This window comes from Rhincodon typus, chromosome 10, assembly GCF_021869965.1.
Source record: "Rhincodon typus isolate 14 chromosome 10, sRhiTyp1.1, whole genome shotgun sequence".
Lineage (NCBI taxonomy): Eukaryota > Metazoa > Chordata > Chondrichthyes > Orectolobiformes > Rhincodontidae > Rhincodon > Rhincodon typus.
The window spans coordinates 53,017,139-53,034,292 of NC_063341.1; the positions used below are offsets into that span (position 1 = coordinate 53,017,139).

Consider the following 17,154-nt stretch of genomic DNA (forward strand, 5'->3'; position numbering starts at 1 on the left):
AGAGGAAGGGAAACTACAGTCCCTAAAGTAGGAGGATGTCTGGGAAGTCCCTGAGCAGAACGCCTCACACTGGGAGCAGATGCAGCTGAGTGGAGGAACTGCATTTTTGCGGAAGAGTGGGTGAGAGGAAGTGTAGTTGAAGTAATTGTGGGACTCAGTGCATTTGAAATGGTTGTCAGTGGTGAGTCGGTTACTGGAAATGGAGACAGAAAGGTCCAGGAAGGGAAGGCAGGTGTCAGAAACGGTCCAGGTGAATTTGAGGGCACAGTGGAAGGTGTTGGCAAACTCGGGTACTGGTTCGCGGAGCACCTGCATTCCGCACGCACCAACCAACCTGACCTCCCGGTTGCCATCCACTTTAACTCCTCCTCCCCCTCCCACTCCCCTGGTGACATGTCCATTCTTGGCCTCCTCCACTGTCAGAGTGAGGCCAAAGGTAAACTGGAGAAACAACACCTCATATTTTGCCTTGGGAGCATACAGCCCATTGGCCTGAATATTGACTTCACCAGTTTCAAACTCTCTACACCCTCAGCCTGTCCATCTTCTGACTCATCTACCCTCTTCATTCTTCCCACTGACCAACCACGATAACCCCCTAGCTACATCACCAGCTTCAAAATCAGCCGCCCCTAACCTGTCCATCTTCTTAATCACCTATCCACTCCACCTTTCCCACTGATCAACTACAATAACCCCCAACCTGCATCCACTTATTTCTATCCTACCTACCCTTCCCCCAGCATCACCCCCTCCCTCTATTTATTTCTGGGCTCCCCTACCCCTCCCCACTCCTGACAAAGGGTTTCAGCCCGAAACATTGACTTCGCTGCTCCTTGGATGCTATGTGACCTGCTGTGTTCTTCCAGCACCACATTTATTGACTCTAGCTTCCAGCATCTTCAGTCCTTACTGTCTCCTTGGTTTAGAGGGATATGGGCCGAATACAGGCAAGTGGGACTAGAGTCATAGAGTCATACAACACTGAAACAGACCCTTCAGTCAATCAGTTCATGCCAACCATAATCCCAAACTAAATTAGTCCCACCTGCCTGCACTTGGGCCAGATTCCTCCAAACATTTCTTATTCATGTAGTTATCTAAATGTTTTTTAAATGTTGTAATTGTACCCACATCCCCACTTCCTCTGGAAGTTCACTCTGCACACAAACCAAACTGTGTAAAAAAAATGCCCCTCATGTCTTTTTAAAATCTTTCTCTTCTCACCTTAAAAATAAATCCCCTCATCTCAAAATCCCAACCCTAAGGAAAATACACCTGCCGTTCAACCTATCAATATCCCTCATTATTTTATAAACATCTATAAAGGTCACCTCCCGACCTCCTACGCTCCAGTGAAAAAAGTCTCAGTCTGTCCAGCCTCTCCTTATAACTCAAACCCTCCATTCCTGGCAACATCCTGGTAAATCCCTTCTGAATTCTCTCTAGCTTAATAATATCTTTCCTATAACAGGGAGACCAGAACTGGACACAGTACTCCAGAAGAGGCCTCACTAATATCATGCATAACCTCAACACCACGTCCCAACTCCTACACTCCAAAGGTCTGAGCAATGAAGGCAAGCATGCTAAATGTCTTCTTAACCACCCTATCTATATGTGATACAAACTTCAAAGCATTATGTACCTGAACCCCTCGGTCTCTCTGTTCTACAACACTGCCCAAGGCTCTACTTTTAATTGTATATGTTTTGCCTTTGTTTATTTTACCAAAATGAAATACTTCACATTTATCCAAACTTGCCACTCCTCAGGTCATTGACCCAACTGATCAAGATGTCTTTGTAATCTTAGATATCCTTTTTCACTGTCCTCTATACCACCAATCTTGGTGTCATCCGCATCGTGACTAGTTTAGTTTGGGCAACTTGGTCGGCATGGATGTGTGGGACCGAAAGGTCTGTTTCCATGCTGTATGACTCTATGCTCTTCTATCACTTATTTTAGAGTAGATTAAGCTGACTGGTGTATGTTTCCCAGGACATTCTACCTCCCTTAACAATAGAATTAGCTCTATGTCAGTCCTCTGGCACTAACCCATATCTCTGGATTCTGTCTTTCTAAGTAGTATCCCTGTTGCCTTGTCCTGAGTTTCCTTGTCTTTGTATTAGTAACACAAATGAGAACCTTATGCAATTGCAGGAAACCAAAGGAACACACTAAATCAGCGATTCCCCACAGCAATGCCTCAGAAGTAGAGACTTTAAAAGTAATATTTCGCACTTATTATACTTACCTAGATATTGCCTTTCAAAGCTTTAAACTCAACAATCCAATCACTGGAAATTACTATAAATCTGACATTTTAGGGTTATTTCCTTAGTTCAAATAAAGAGAGAATTGCAGCTTTCTATTGCTTTTGTCTTCTATACACCAGGTGTAACAAAGCATATAAAGTTATCCTGGAGGTATAGCAAGACAAATTTCATATTTCCTAAATAACCCATCTCAATTGGAGGCACATTGCTAAGACTGAGTGTTAAAGGTTTGCAAACCCTCCTGAATATGTTTTATGCAAATTTGACCTTTTTTTGTGCAGGCCAAGCAGATTTCTGTTTTACTGTATGAACACCTTACAAGGAGGCCCTGTTAGATTTATATTAAGGTGGAGCCCAGACTAAACTATTGACTTTTCCCTGAGCACTCCTTTATATCGCAACTGACACATAGGTTTCCTGGCACGGTCTTTAAGCCCAGGAGGGCTTGGCAAAATCTGATGCTGGAACTGGTGGCCCAAATACAGCTGTCTCAAAGATGCATTTCAAGAAATCATAAAAACAAATTTCTAAAGCAGTTTCAGAGCTTGAATATCTAGCTGCCATCTGCATACCGTATGTTTGGTCTTATTAAAGAGATATTTCATTCTGACTGCTTTTATTGTTACTAAAATTTTGGAATTTAAATATACATTTGTATAGTTAAGTTTATTTCTGTACAATTTTACATTAACAGCAAAAAGAAAACTTGGAAAGATACTTTACTGGATAGTTTCTAAGAGACGGGATCACTTTTTTAGGTCTAAGTAAATCTATTTGAGAAAATAGTATATTTTTTTTTAAAAAGAAATCAAAACTTAACAACGTTCACTTGAGTTCGCTGTCCCAGCAATGTTTTTTTATAGCTATAATGGTAATAGGATAATGTTCTTATGACAGTTATTTGAGAATGAATGGTTGCAAAAACAAAATACAGTCAAATATTGTTATTGCAAACCTTTTTGGAAGTACAAAGCCTGTATTTCACAATCTTGACATTATGCAGCAAGTTACCACACTGAAGCGAGTAATATGTTCCAATATGCAATTCACATGAGTCTCAGGAGATGCTGGGATTGATGGATATAGAGAGGAGGTGGTTGGGTGGAGGTGGCGTTAAGATCATGTAAAGTGACGGATTTATTGATCCAATTGGCCATTTGTAATTCTTAAAGTTTATGTTACCAGCATATTTCCTACTGCACTGTTTCAAAAGGGTACGCTCAGAAGAAGGTAGATTTTATTTGTTTGATTAAGGTCAGAAGTAAGAATTCCAACCCTTTAGTGAGATCAAAGTCAAAAATAAGGATTTCGCCCCAGATCCGAAGATTTTAAGCCATTCTTTTACATGGACGGAAACATTGTATCACATTATGCATTATTCTGCTGCTAATGGGAAGCTGGGTGCACCTGGCATTGTGATTAGATCAAAATACAAAGCTGAGAACGAGTAGATGTTTCTTGTGCTGCTTGGATTGCTTCTGCGAAAGTGAAACGGAAATTGCTTTTTTCAAAATCGTTTTGTTCTGTAAGTGTGACATTGAAAATTTCCATTTGTCACAAAGTGTTATGGATCTTTCATGGGTACATTATTTTAGCTAATGCCTAAATGAGATTTATAATGCTTCATTGAATGTAATGGAGTTTGTGGAAAACAATAAACAATCTTTATGCAAGTGCATGGAATGAAATCCATTTCTATTGACACACAAAGAGAATGCACGCGTAGTTTGCTTTATTACAGTGCTCGTCTATTTGGAGTGTTATCAACATGGTTGGAAACTTTAAGCTATTTTTAATTCTCTTGTGGGATTTGGGCATCACTGGCTGGCTGGCTGGCATTTATTGCTCATCCCTCGTTGACCTTGAGAAGGTGATGATGAGCTGCCTTCTTGAATTGCTTGCCCTTAAGAGGAGGAATAGGTCATTCAGTTTCTCAAACCTATTTTGCCTTTCCAGATTATGGCTGATCATGTACCTTAACATTGTTTTCCTGCACTATCTCCATATTCTAAGGAAGGTGTGGATAAATCTGTTAACATTATATTAACAAATTTATACGAAAGATGATCTGTTAAACACATACAAGGCATGGACAATCTTTGATAAAGTTAAAAACTCGGATGGTTATTCAATAGAAGAATACATAACCGAATTTGAAAGATTACATACAAGATTAAAACAATTCTATTCAAAAATGCCAAATTCAGTGCTTGCCTTTACTGTGCTGAAATGTTGAATGGTGAGAGATGCCTAGTGTTAACTTGGATTAGATTTTCGGAAAGCAACTTAGTTTTGAATCAAGTGCATGAAGTCTTTAAAAAAATTGAAAAACCATCAATTCCCAGTGGTATTCATGGTTCAAGTTGGACAGCCAACAGTTAAACAAAAAATTGAGGATTCAATGGTGGCAGCATTGTAAAGCCACCCAGATATAGGCCCCAAGCGTCTGTACGCAAGGAGAATCAGAACCAAATAAAGAGTAGGAACAGAGATACATTTGGCAATTATAATAGATGACAAGAGCGACAGACCCATGACAGAAGAATGAATTCCAAGCACATTAAACCATGTATTTTATATATGATGCAAAACATGGTTATACAATGAATTATCTAAATAGGAGAATAATGATTTTGAAATTAAACGTTTCATGCAAGGTTTGGAAGGAGGAGATTGTGATACTCATCTGAAAAAGGGAATTGTAGTTATAATAGTTACAAGGAGCTTCAGCCAGTCATGAAAATGTTTTCATCGTGGACTCATTAACTCCTTTAGGGAGGTGATGACCTATTGTTATTATCACTAGACTGTTAATGCAGAGATCCAGGTAATGTTCTGGGCACCCAGGTTCAAACCCCGCTATGGCAGACGGTAGAATTTGAATTCAATAAAAAACAAATCTGGAATTAAGAGTCTAACGATGACCATGAATCCATTGTTGGAAAAACCTATCTGGTTCACTAATGTCCTTTAGGAAAGGCAACTGCCATCCTTGCCTGCTCTAGACTATATGTCACTCCAGACCCACAGCAATGTGGTTGACTCTTAACGCCCTCTGGGATATGCAATAAAGACTTGCCAACAACGCCCTCATTCCGTAAATGAATTTTTAAAAAATATGTGGCTTTGAACACTGGATGCACTTCTAAAGATTCTTGAATGACTGAAATAAGTTGAAGAATTTTGACAGTTCTACCCAATTTAGTTTTGGGGATAACATCACAATGAAGCCACCCAAAAAAGTGGTGATTCCCTGTAAACTACCTGGAGATAATGACATTAGCAGCACAAACAATTGCAATTGAAATACTCTTTTCATTGAGCAGGCCATGCCTTGAAAAATCACAAATTAAACTTTACATAGAGCATGACAAAGCAATTGCTTTTGCAAAATCGGTTGAATTTACAAATTTACACAATCCAGAGTATATTCCATTAACAAGACTGGACTTCTCTAAACAAACAATTAGGCAGGAGTTATTGGTATCAGTAGGTAAGAGTTTGGGGGGGAGGGGGCAGTAAAAGCTAAATATTTCAAAACTACATTGACAGTTTTCCCATCCATCAGCTCACAACTGAATGATGAAGGAGTATGAGCTAATGTGTACACTAAACGTGCAGAAGAGATCAGTGAGAAATGTGATATCTGTCAAAAATATAGCAGGACATCACGCAATTGAAATTCCCATAGCTAGAGACTTTAACAAATTTGTAGCAATCAACTTGAAAGTGTGCAACAAAGGGCAAAAAATCATCTTGCATTTAGACACAGCAATTAGATTTCTCTAGGCTACAACACATAATAAAGAGAAAATGTGAATAAAGTAATGGAAAAATGGATGGGGGGTAGTCTTGGGCACCAGCTAAATTCCTAATGGACAATGAAGGGAATTTGCCATTAATTAATTTAGGAACAGGTGAGCATTTGGATAGTGTGGCAATGAACACAGCAGCTGAAAATCCCTTTAGTAATGGATATGTGAAAAAAATCACTTGGTGATAGATGAAATGATTCATAAAACTTTACTGATGAACCAAGTATCAAATTAACATTTGCCCTGGCATGGGCTACATACAAAATAGAGGAATTTGTATCAAAGAGGCCAAAACATTAGCTAAGAACAATTAGTTAATACACCAATGTACCAGATTGGGGAAGGCAGCCTTATCATACAGGTGGATATGCACAGATAAAGTGCTTCTTGATGGGATGTGCAAGGCTAGAGCCAGACAGATAACTCGATGTTTTGAAGACAAATTTGGTGATCATCTTAGCTCTGTTAGCAACTCACTCTTGGGAATGTAGGTCAATCAATACAAAAGTGGCATTTTTACAAGGTGAAAAGTTTCAAATAGAAGCATTCTTGAAATAATTTAAAGAAGGTGAGATAGAAGGGAAGGTATGGAAATTAAACAAGTGTGTTTATAGGTTGAACGATGCAGCAAGGCTTTGATATTTCTCTTTGATATTTAGATTAGTCTTGATGAACATAAGCTCCATTCAGCACAAAGCAGATCCAGCAATGTTCTATCATCATCACATAATGAAACTAACAGGCATGATTTTCGTGGGAGGGTTCCAGGGATTTTGAGTATTGTGCGGTAGATAAAATTAAAAGGGAATTCAAAGTGAAAGTCAGGCTTTAAATACAAAAGTTTAAGATATGAAAGAGATATTTAAATATTAAGCAGAATAAATCAGCAATGACTTTGGATCAACAAACTTTCTTGGAAAGTGTTAACTGCATCCTAACAAATCAGATCCAGTCCTCGCAAAAAGATGATTTTACATCTAGGGAAGAAACAGATCGGTGAAGAATTTTGATCGGATAGTTAAAACAGTTATGCACTCAGACTCGATCCATTACCAATAATAATGTATTAGAAGTGAGCATTGTGAAGAAGCATGCTATCATTGAAGAAGTGTTGAAAGAAATCATAGAATCACAAAATCACAACGAAACATTAAAGAAATTAAGTTCAGAAAAATGTAAACTCAAGTCTCCACCCTGGTGTAATCCTGAAGATGTAAAGCAAGTGCTTTTATTGATGCTTCAGACATCGTCTTCCAGATGGCCATTTGAGAATGGCAATCGCAGTGGAAAAGAATATTAGATGCTGTTGGTTGCTCTGGGAAGCCCCAAGAAAATAAAAGGATAGAAAAATGTACCTTAGCTATTGAAATATTGGCACTAATAGAAGCTATAAGTGCAGGAGTGTTTTTATCCAAGATTTTAGAAGTAATTCTATGCAAGGTGCACCCTAAGAAAAGTCTTTCTGTTAAGAATTAAGTGGATAACTGCTCTCTTTGAGATAATGTACATTTGACAAGGGGTGACACTGAAACCAATTTCAGGATTGACACTGCAGCATAAAGTAAGTGCTAGAAAGAAATGGATTTCAAAACTAAAGCAGGTCTACCAGACAGACTGTTGCTCAAAAAAAAAAGTGCTTTTTCCAAAAAATTATTGGAGATCCTCAAAGAGGGGTATCTGGTGATGAGGAGTTGTAAGAATATAAAGAAAAACGTATTTTCAGTTCATTTTTTTTAATTAAAGATGTTATAAATGCTTTTGTTTGCATAAAAATGGATTATAAACATGTCAGATTGTATTAAAAAACTTACAATATAGAAAAAAGTTCTGTTTATCATTCATTATTTTCTGCTCAAGGATTGTTCTATGTCTTTTTAAAGTTTTATTCAAAGAGGAGGGAATCTGTTCGTATTGCAAGAAGTAAGCTACTGACTGAGGTTAATTGATCAAACATGTGTAAATATAAAGGGGAAGCAGGCGGCACTGAGGGGTGGTAAGAGCTTTGTAGCTGTTCAGTCAATACACTCTAGCACAAAGAAAAAGGTGTCTTGAGGGCTACTAATTTTTCAACCACAGAAGGTCCCAGTTTGAATTCACCCTTAAAACCTGTGGATCAACTAATTATTTAAAACAGAAGACTAGTTCTCAATAGTAGTTGAAATAATTTAAGCTGACAGCTGACGTTGCGTGTCAAAAGACTGGCCCATTTCAACTGCCTATTCATCTCGGATCTTTTACATGTTTCAAAGCTTGCATAAATAAGTAGTACATGAGTATCAATTATGACTTCTGAAACTAACTAATCAATATTAAATTTAGAAAATGCATTTTGATCTTTATGGCTACCTGAACAGTCTGATAAGTCGTTGGTAAAACAACATTTCTGTGGGTGCACCACTTCAATTCTGTTCAGATGCCCAGATCAATGCTTCCCAAATTTTTTGTCATCATAATGCCATTTTTAAATTACCGAGTCTGCAGGTTTGAGAGTGGGGACAGGGAATTCCTGTCAGAGCAGAAGGAAGCAGATGCATGAGAGAGCAGCAGGGAGGGGTTCAGAGACCCGATGGTGACAGGAGTGAAAGCTGTACAATCCAGAGGGTTTCTACATAAAAAAATTACTTTCCTGTTACTTTTTTAGGACCGGCTGCAGACATTCAAGATTGGATAATTAGACCAGGCCTACTATAAATAAAAGGAGAGATCATAGATCATTTCATAGAATCCCTACAGTGTGCCCAACAAGTCCACACCGACCCTCAGAGAATCCCACCCAGACCCATTCCCCAAACCCACCTAATCTACACATCCCTGAACACTATGGGCAATTTAGCATGGCCAATCCACCTAGTCTGCACATCTTTGGACTGTGGGAAGAAACAGGAGCACGCAGATACGGGGAGAATGAGCAAACTCCACACAGACTGTTGCCTGAGCGGGAATTGAACACAGGCCCCTGATGCTGTGAGGCAGCAGTGCTAACCACCGTGCCGCCCCGATGCTCACAGGCTGTTGCCACTTGGTGCTCAACGGCAGTCAATGTTTCATCGAAGCGCCCAACTCCAAATATTTGGCAGAATCCCTGGCCTAGATTATGCAGTCAAGTCATGAAGTGAGGTTTTAAACAATAAACCTCTGAACTGGAAGCTGGGGCAAGTTATTATACTATCACAGGGTCAATATTATTGTGACAAAGCCATTTATGACATTATTACTACAAAATTAGGTTTTGTCTTGATAACCTGGTACCAAAGTTGAAATATTAAGTGGTCTGGCAGCAGAGCAGAGAATTTCCCAAAACCACTTGAAACTTAATACATCCTTTCATCAATATGAACATTTCCTTACTGTACTGAAGTTTAGATATAGGAATACATTTTGAGAGCAAAATTTCAAGTTAGTTAAAGTCAATTTCCCTGACATTCACTAGTGACATTTTACAGCTTTCCGTTGTAAGTACATTTGAAGTGTTTAAGTTATAACTAACGTTTCAAGCACATTGCAGAGATAATTGTGCAAGAATGGTATAATCCCTTACTTGTTTTCCACAAGGAAGTCCAGAACCCATTTTTTCATGCAGTACAGATGGGCATCCACAAGTGCAGTTTTTATGTGTATTTTAGGATATCTGAAATGAAAAATTAGCAATTAGCAACCTATGTTTACAAACTGTTCATCGATACTTCATTGCAGTATTGTTCCACAAACTCAGGAAACCAAGTCACTTCATTACAGTGTTACCGAACCTCCATGCGGCTGCTAAATTCCAAAGTCTAAGCAATAGGTTATTATCATATTTTAATATCATCGTGGTACTAGATTAACATAAAGTTGCAATTGACTCAATTAGCAATAGGAATCATGAAAAGGTAATTTAAGGTATTTAAATATTGACGCACCACCTTCTACAAGTGCAAAGTACTATATATAGAAGAAAAAGTCCCATCTGTACTGTATCCCCACTGGTACTGCAATGCGTAACCAACCTCAACCACAGGTACCAAAAAAAAGTGCAACAATTTTTTCATAAAGCCTAAGCCTCCTTTCATATTTAATTTGTTTTGTTCCTCATTTTTGTTTTATGCAAGTTATATTCAGAGACACTATGCATTTTTACTTGGTGAGGAAAAGCAACAGGGGTTGCAGAAAAAAGGAAAATGAAGATGTTACAGCAAAAGGTTGATAGAGATTATCTGGCATTAATTAGAAAACAGGAAGACAAAGAGGCAAGGGCAAGAAGTGAACAGAGCAATCGAATGCAAGAGCAAGTGCTGCATGTAAAGAAAACGTTAGTTGCTAAAGAAAATTTCATCCTTAATTCTCATCATAATTAGGAGTCAGAGCCAAAATAGGGCATTAGCCAAAATAATAGATCCTAGGTTTAAGAATATCGTGGTGCAACAACGTGGGGGGGAAGAAAAACCCATTTTCAATGTGTTGTGCAAACACCAAAGTATGAGAGTCACTATTAAATGAGCCACCTGATCCAGAATTTTTCTTCTGGAAAGAACGAGTGAATCAAAACACTTTTTGAAAAACAAAAAAAAAGTAACAGTTCAGTGGGACCATGAAGAAATCTCTCTATATTCTCAAGGAGGAAGAACTTCTAATGCATTTGATAATGAAATGAAATGCTTCAACAAACAATGAAAACCAGACAGTTTCACTGAAAATGTAGAATAACACTGATAATCAAATATTCATACTTCAACAAACGTTGAGGAATGTAGGTTTTGATCCTGAAGATACTGAAATGACAGAGGAGTGGAGAATGCTTAGTAGACACATAACAAAAATTCTAAATCAAACTTTCTTCTTCTTTCTTTGTTTGTGGTAAATGGGTATCATTGACCAGGCGACTAATAATTGCCCCTTCAGAACTTCCCTGGAGAATGTAATGGTGACCTGCCTTCTTGAGCCCCTACAGTCTCTGGTGTTCAGGTACACATACAATGCTGTTTGAGTCAAAATCCTAGATGTCTCTAAGACAGAAAAGGAACAGTAACATTGTCCAAGGTTAGAATGATGCATGGCTTGGAGGAGAACTTGCAGGTGATGCAATTCCCATGCAACTGTTGCCTTGTCATTCTCAGTGTAGGCTGCACATTTGGAAGCTGCCATCAGCGGAGACATGTAAGTTACTGCAGTGCATCTTTAGATGGGACACACAATTACCAATAAATAACACTCATGAAGGGAGAGAACACTGAAGGTAGTGGAGGGGTGAAATCAAATGGCTTGCTTTGTCTTACATGGCGACAAGCTTCTCAAATGTGTCGAAGCTGACGTATCCAAGGCCTGGGGAGTGTTGCCGAGCAAAGAGACCTTGGGTACAGATTTACAGCTGGTTGCTGGTAGACAGGGTAGTGAAGCAGGTGTTTGGTATGCTTGCCTTTATTGGTCAGTGCATTGAGTAAAGGAGTTGGGAGGTTGTTTTGTGGTGTACAAGATATTGGTTATGACACTTTTGGAATACTCCATTCAATTCTGGTCTCCCTGCTATAGGAAGGATGTTATGACACTTGAAAGGGTGCAAAAAAGATTTACAAGCATGTTGCCAGGGTTGGAGGGTTTGAGCTATAGGGAGAGGCTGAATAGGCTAGGGATTTCCCCCCCCCCACCACCCCGAGTGTCACAGGCTGAGGGGGTGACCTTATACAAGTTTATAAAATCATGAGGGGCAAGCATAGGATGAATAGTCAAGGTCTCTTTCCCAGGGCAGGGGAGTACAAAACTAGAGGGCATTGTGAGAGGGGATAGATTTAAAAGGTAACTTTTTCATGCAGAGGGTGTGTGTATATGGAATCAAATGCCAGAAGGAGTGGTGGAGGCTGGTATAATTACAACATTTACAAGGCGTCTGGATGAGTATATGAATAGGAAGAATTTAAGGGATATGAGCCAACTGCCGGCAAATAGGGCTAGATTAATTTAGGATATCTGGTCAGCATGGATGAGTTGGACTGAAGAGTTTGTTTCCATGCTGTACATCTCTATGACACTATAAGTGAAGAGTTATCTATCACATTTCAGACTTGTAAATAGTGGACAGGGATCAGGCATTCAGGAGGCAAGTTACTTGTCGCAGAAGTATCAGTTTCTGACCTGCTGTTGTGGCCACAGCATTTATGTGGTCAGTTCAGATCACTGTTCAATGAATGATAATCCGCAGAAGGTTAATAAGTGGAGGATTCACTGATGGTGATGCCATTAAATGGCCAATGGTTAGATTCTCTCTTGTTGCAGATGGTCATTGCCTGGCATTTGTCAGCCCATGCCTGAATATTGTTGCATATAGAAACAGACCACTTCAGTATCTGAGGAGTTGCAAATATTGCTGAATGTTGCACAATCAATGTACCCATTCACTTTGGACAAAAAGTCAACCATGAATCAGCTGAAGGTAGCAGGTCCTAGAACACTAGGAACTTCTTTGCACTGATTTCCAGGGCCATATTTAACCAACTAACATCAATTACAGTGAAATCACTAAGAACTATTTTTTGACAAACAAAGTTTTGGAGCATAATAATTTGTGTAAATGTAGACATTTGTGGGAATAAAATACAATTGAGAGAGCTGGGAAATAATTGAACTGTTGAATTAAATCTGCTGATACAGGAAATGCTTTAGATAAATTCACAGAAATTTTTCTGTTTTTTTTTTTGAAGTTAATATCCAGTTTATTCAGTCCATATGCCCTTGGAGTAAATGTCTCAGATTATTACGCCATTGAAAAACACTTTCTTTACTTTTCTAAATCTAATTTTTCACTTTATTCCCCGAATGTAGGATTGCGATCCCAGCTTTCAGAAATAAAGGCAGAAAATGGTAGGAATACTTAGTAAGTCTGCAGCATCTGCAGAAAGATAAACAAAGTTAACATTTCAGGTTGGTGGTGCTTCATCAGATCTGTTCAGATGAAGGGTCACCAACTTTTTCTCTGCCCCACTGTCTAGCTGGATAAAGGTGCGTCACTAATGAAGACTTTCTTTTCTATCTTGCTTTGTGACATGTTACGGTGATTGAAACTGCTTGGAAGGCTGCAATAAGAACACATTTTGTTGACAGTGACTGTTACGATCATAGGTTTCAGATTAGCTATGGAAATGAACAAGGAGCAATCCCCTGGAGTAGAAACAATAATTTGGGGAAGGGCCAATTTCAATAGTATGGGAATAGATCTGGTCCAGGTAAACTGGAATCAAAGTTTAGTAGGCAAAAAAAAAAGAAGGCAGCCTATTGCTCTGTTAAAGATATGGTGACTTAGATATAGTCAAGGCACATTCATGATGGGGTCGAGTATAGTAGTCGAAGTAAAAGTTCCTAGGATGCGCAAGAGTTCAAGAGTAAGATAAAGCAGAAAATAGGTCAAATTGATAATGCAAGTGAGAATCAGGCCATATACTGAAAGTTCAGAAGGGAAGTAAACAACAAAATAACAGAAAGAGAGTATCGGAAGAGGCTAGCAACTAACATTAAAGGGTAGTAAAAGGGGTGGAATCAGTTAAGGTCCATAAAGATGGAGGCAAGGAGCATGGTTGAGTACTAAAGAAGTACTTTGATATCATCTTAGCAAAGACTGATGCAAAGTGATAAGTCAATGCCTTTTTATTTTTCTGCTTTTTTAAAAACCTGGCCTTAAATAAGAAAGAACTGTTTTAAACCAGGGAGTTACAATAATGGCTGCATGTTTTGAAAGTAAAGAATTGGACATCTACTTTGAGCTCTGTTTGTGTAGCTGTGGGTTCCAGCAATGGTGCAGATGATCTGGAGGTAAGGAGTCACTTACAAATGAAACTTGATTGGTTTGCAAACTTGGGACCAATAATCAGCAATAAGTACCTTCTTGGGACCAATTATCAGCAATAAATGCCTTCTGCCTGCAAGATTGCCAGTCAGCTTAACAGCTTGGACACTGAGCAAGCCAGACCAGAAGAGAAACCAGTAGATTTGTAGCAATCAAAATAGTCCCCTCTCTTCTCTGTAGTAATCCACTTTAACCAGAAGAAAACCAGCTTCTTTTTCCTTTAGCAGTTAATGCATGTTGTGACTTTGAATTGGATATGTTGAAGACTTTCCAGACAAGAACCAGCCACCCAGCGTCTCTTGAAAGCCAGGGGAAACATTCGGGAAAAAAGATTAAGGATAAACATTTGAACCAGCAAGAACAAACCCAACAGGTCTTTGGTCAAAGATTACAGAACTGTTTTCCCTCTGCCTATATGTTTCTTTTCCTCCTGTATATGGTTGTCTGTCCATAGGTATGTAAGGAAGAGTTAACAAAGGGTTTAGGGCTTTGATCTGTAGAGTTTATTTTATTTAGTTTAATCTGATTACCTGCAGCTAGATTTAATGACTTGTAATAAATAGTGATTGATGTTAAACACAGGAACCTGGTCCATGTTTTCTACCAACCTGGGTCTGAAAATCGGGTAGTTTAGGGATTTTATGTATTTCTTTAAAATATTTTAACTTTTGTGACAACTTCAAGAATAGCAGGGCATGATTTCCAGTATTCTATCCTGAGTCGTGACAATGTCATAGTGAATGAGGAACTAGATAAGATATTATATGGACTAAAAATTCATAAATACATTTTGGGAAGATTGGATAAATTTGAAGCTGCTCAGTCACCCCAGGATTAGATGTGATGCATCCAAAGGATTATGATGGTACCAACATCCGAGGCTCTTTAAGTTAATGTGTAGTACCAGAAGGCTAGAGAATCACAGATGTTACACCTTTGTTCAAAAAAAAGGTGCAATGATAAGCCCAGCAAATACACGACAGTCAGTTTAACCTCAGTCACATGAAATTTTTAGAAACAATAATCAAAGCCAAAATTAACTGGATACATTCCTTATGGAGAGGGTGTGGGGGAAAGTCAGCAAAAGGATTTGGGAACATGTGCACAAAGTTCTGTAGGTGGCAGGACAGTTAATACAGCATTCAAGGTTCGAAATAGTTAATACAGCATTCAAGATTCTAGGCTTTCTACATGGGGCAACAAGTACAAAAACAAGGAAGTTAATGCGAACTTTTTGCAAAACAATGTTTTGATCAAAATTATGAGAAGTCTGGTTTGAACAGATAGGGATAAAATAGAAAGGAAACATTGAGACCCAGAAGGGACTGATTATAGCTGAATGGGAAAGAACCAAAATGACATAAGGAAAAAACTTTAAAATGCAGTCTGTGGTTAGGATCTGGAATGCACTGTCTGAGTGCGCGGTGGAGGCAGATTTAACCAGGGTTTTCAAGGGGGAATTGGATAATTATTTGAAGAAAACAATTTGAAGGGGTACTAAGACAGGCAGTGGAGGGGGGGGAACTAGCTCTAACAGGGAGCCAGCATGCAGATGGGCCAATCGGCCACTTTGTGTTCTAACCATTTTATGATTTAGATTTGACGCAGTCCAAAAATGTTCTCAGTTTGACAGCCAATTTAACTATCAAGGTGTACAGTACAGTGGACCTGCCCAATACTACAACAAATGTAAACAGAGGAAGTAAAAAATAATGCACGACAGATAAATAAGTGCTTATCTAGATGCACAACTAGATCTCTGAAGAACAGATGCTGTAATTTGGTCAGTTTGGAAGCAGCAAATTGATGGACTTTGACTGAACAGTACCCCAAATGGAAAAATATACACAACAATCGACAGCATAGTGAATAGGACATCATATTGGTTTAAGTTCATTTTGTCAGGAAACTGGAATGAATTAGTTACAAGACTGCACAGTGATCCTAATACTGTACATAAGAACATAAGAACTAGAACCATGAGCAGGAGTAGGGAATTCAGCCCCTCGAGCCTGTTCCAGTATTTAATATGATCATAGCTGATCTCATCTCAATATCAATTCTATTTTCCTGCCCACTCTCCCTAAACCTTCAACCCATTGCTAATTAAAAATCTGTCTATCTCCTCCTTACATTTACTCAATGTCCTGGCATTGGGGGTAGTGAATTTCACAGATTCAAGACTCTCTGAGAGAAGTAATTTCTCCTCATCTGTTTTAAATTTGATACCCCTTACCCCAAAACTATGATCTCTCCTTCTAGATTGCTCCACATGTAGAATTAACGGAGGCCACAGAAAAAAAAAATATAAGTACAGCAAAACTAAAAAAAAAATGAGCCAGCTTCACTAAGTTAGGGTCAGGACGACTATAGCTACAACAAAGACAGTGAGTAGGTATTTCAAAGTCTAGAGATTTAGAAATTATTCTGGAGATGATTCAAGAAGGGAAGAAGGGATAGACCAGGAATCTACAGGCCAGTCAGTCTAAATCTGATGGTGAGGAAACTATTGGAAGCAATTCTGAAGTCAGAACTGATCTGCATTTGGAGAAGCAGGGCTTAATCAAGAACAGTCAGCAAGTTTTTCTTAAAGTGAGGTCATGTCTGACCAACTTGATTGCACTTCTTGAAGTGATCAGGTGTAGATGAGAGCAATACTTATGAAGTAGGGACTTCAGCAAGGGTTTTGTTAAGGTCCTGCATGGGAGACTGATAACAAAGGTGGGAGCCCATGGGAAATTTAGCAAATTGGATCCACAATTGGCTGAGTGGCAGGTCGCAGAAGGCGATGTCCAAGGAGGGTTTTACCGACTAGAAGTCCGTGTCCAGTAGGATCCCATAGGGGTCAGTATTGGGCACTTGCTGTTTGCTATTTATGTGATGATTTAGACTTGAATGTAGCAGGGCTGATCAGTAAGTTTGCAGATGATACAAAAATTGGTGAGGTGGTAAGTAGTGAGGAGGATAACCTTAGATTACAGGAGGATATAGACAGGCTGGTTAGATGGGCTGATCAGTGGCAAATGGAATTCAATCTGGATACGTGTGAGGCTATACACTTGGGCAGGACAAACAAGGCAAGGGAAAACACAATAAATGGTAGGACCCTGGGATGCACCAAGAATCAGAGGAAGCCGGGTGTGCATGTACCCCAGTTCCTTAAGGTATCAGGACAGGTGGATAAAGTGTGAAGAAGGCATATTTTATAGTTGGAACAAAAACAAAGTTGCTGGAAAAGCTCAGCAGGTCT

General features: G+C 38.9%; 1 protein-coding gene across 1 annotated transcript in view; it reads right to left on the reverse strand.

Moving 5' to 3' along the window:
• eif2b3 (eukaryotic translation initiation factor 2B, subunit 3 gamma) overlaps positions 1-17,154 on the reverse strand; it is a 126,667-nt gene that overhangs the window by 56,676 nt on the left and 52,837 nt on the right. Inside the window, exon 4 of the mRNA XM_048602124.1 lies at positions 9,633-9,722. Within this exon, the coding sequence (XP_048458081.1) occupies positions 9,633-9,722 (90 nt within the window). The remainder of the gene's footprint in view (positions 1-9,632; positions 9,723-17,154) is intronic.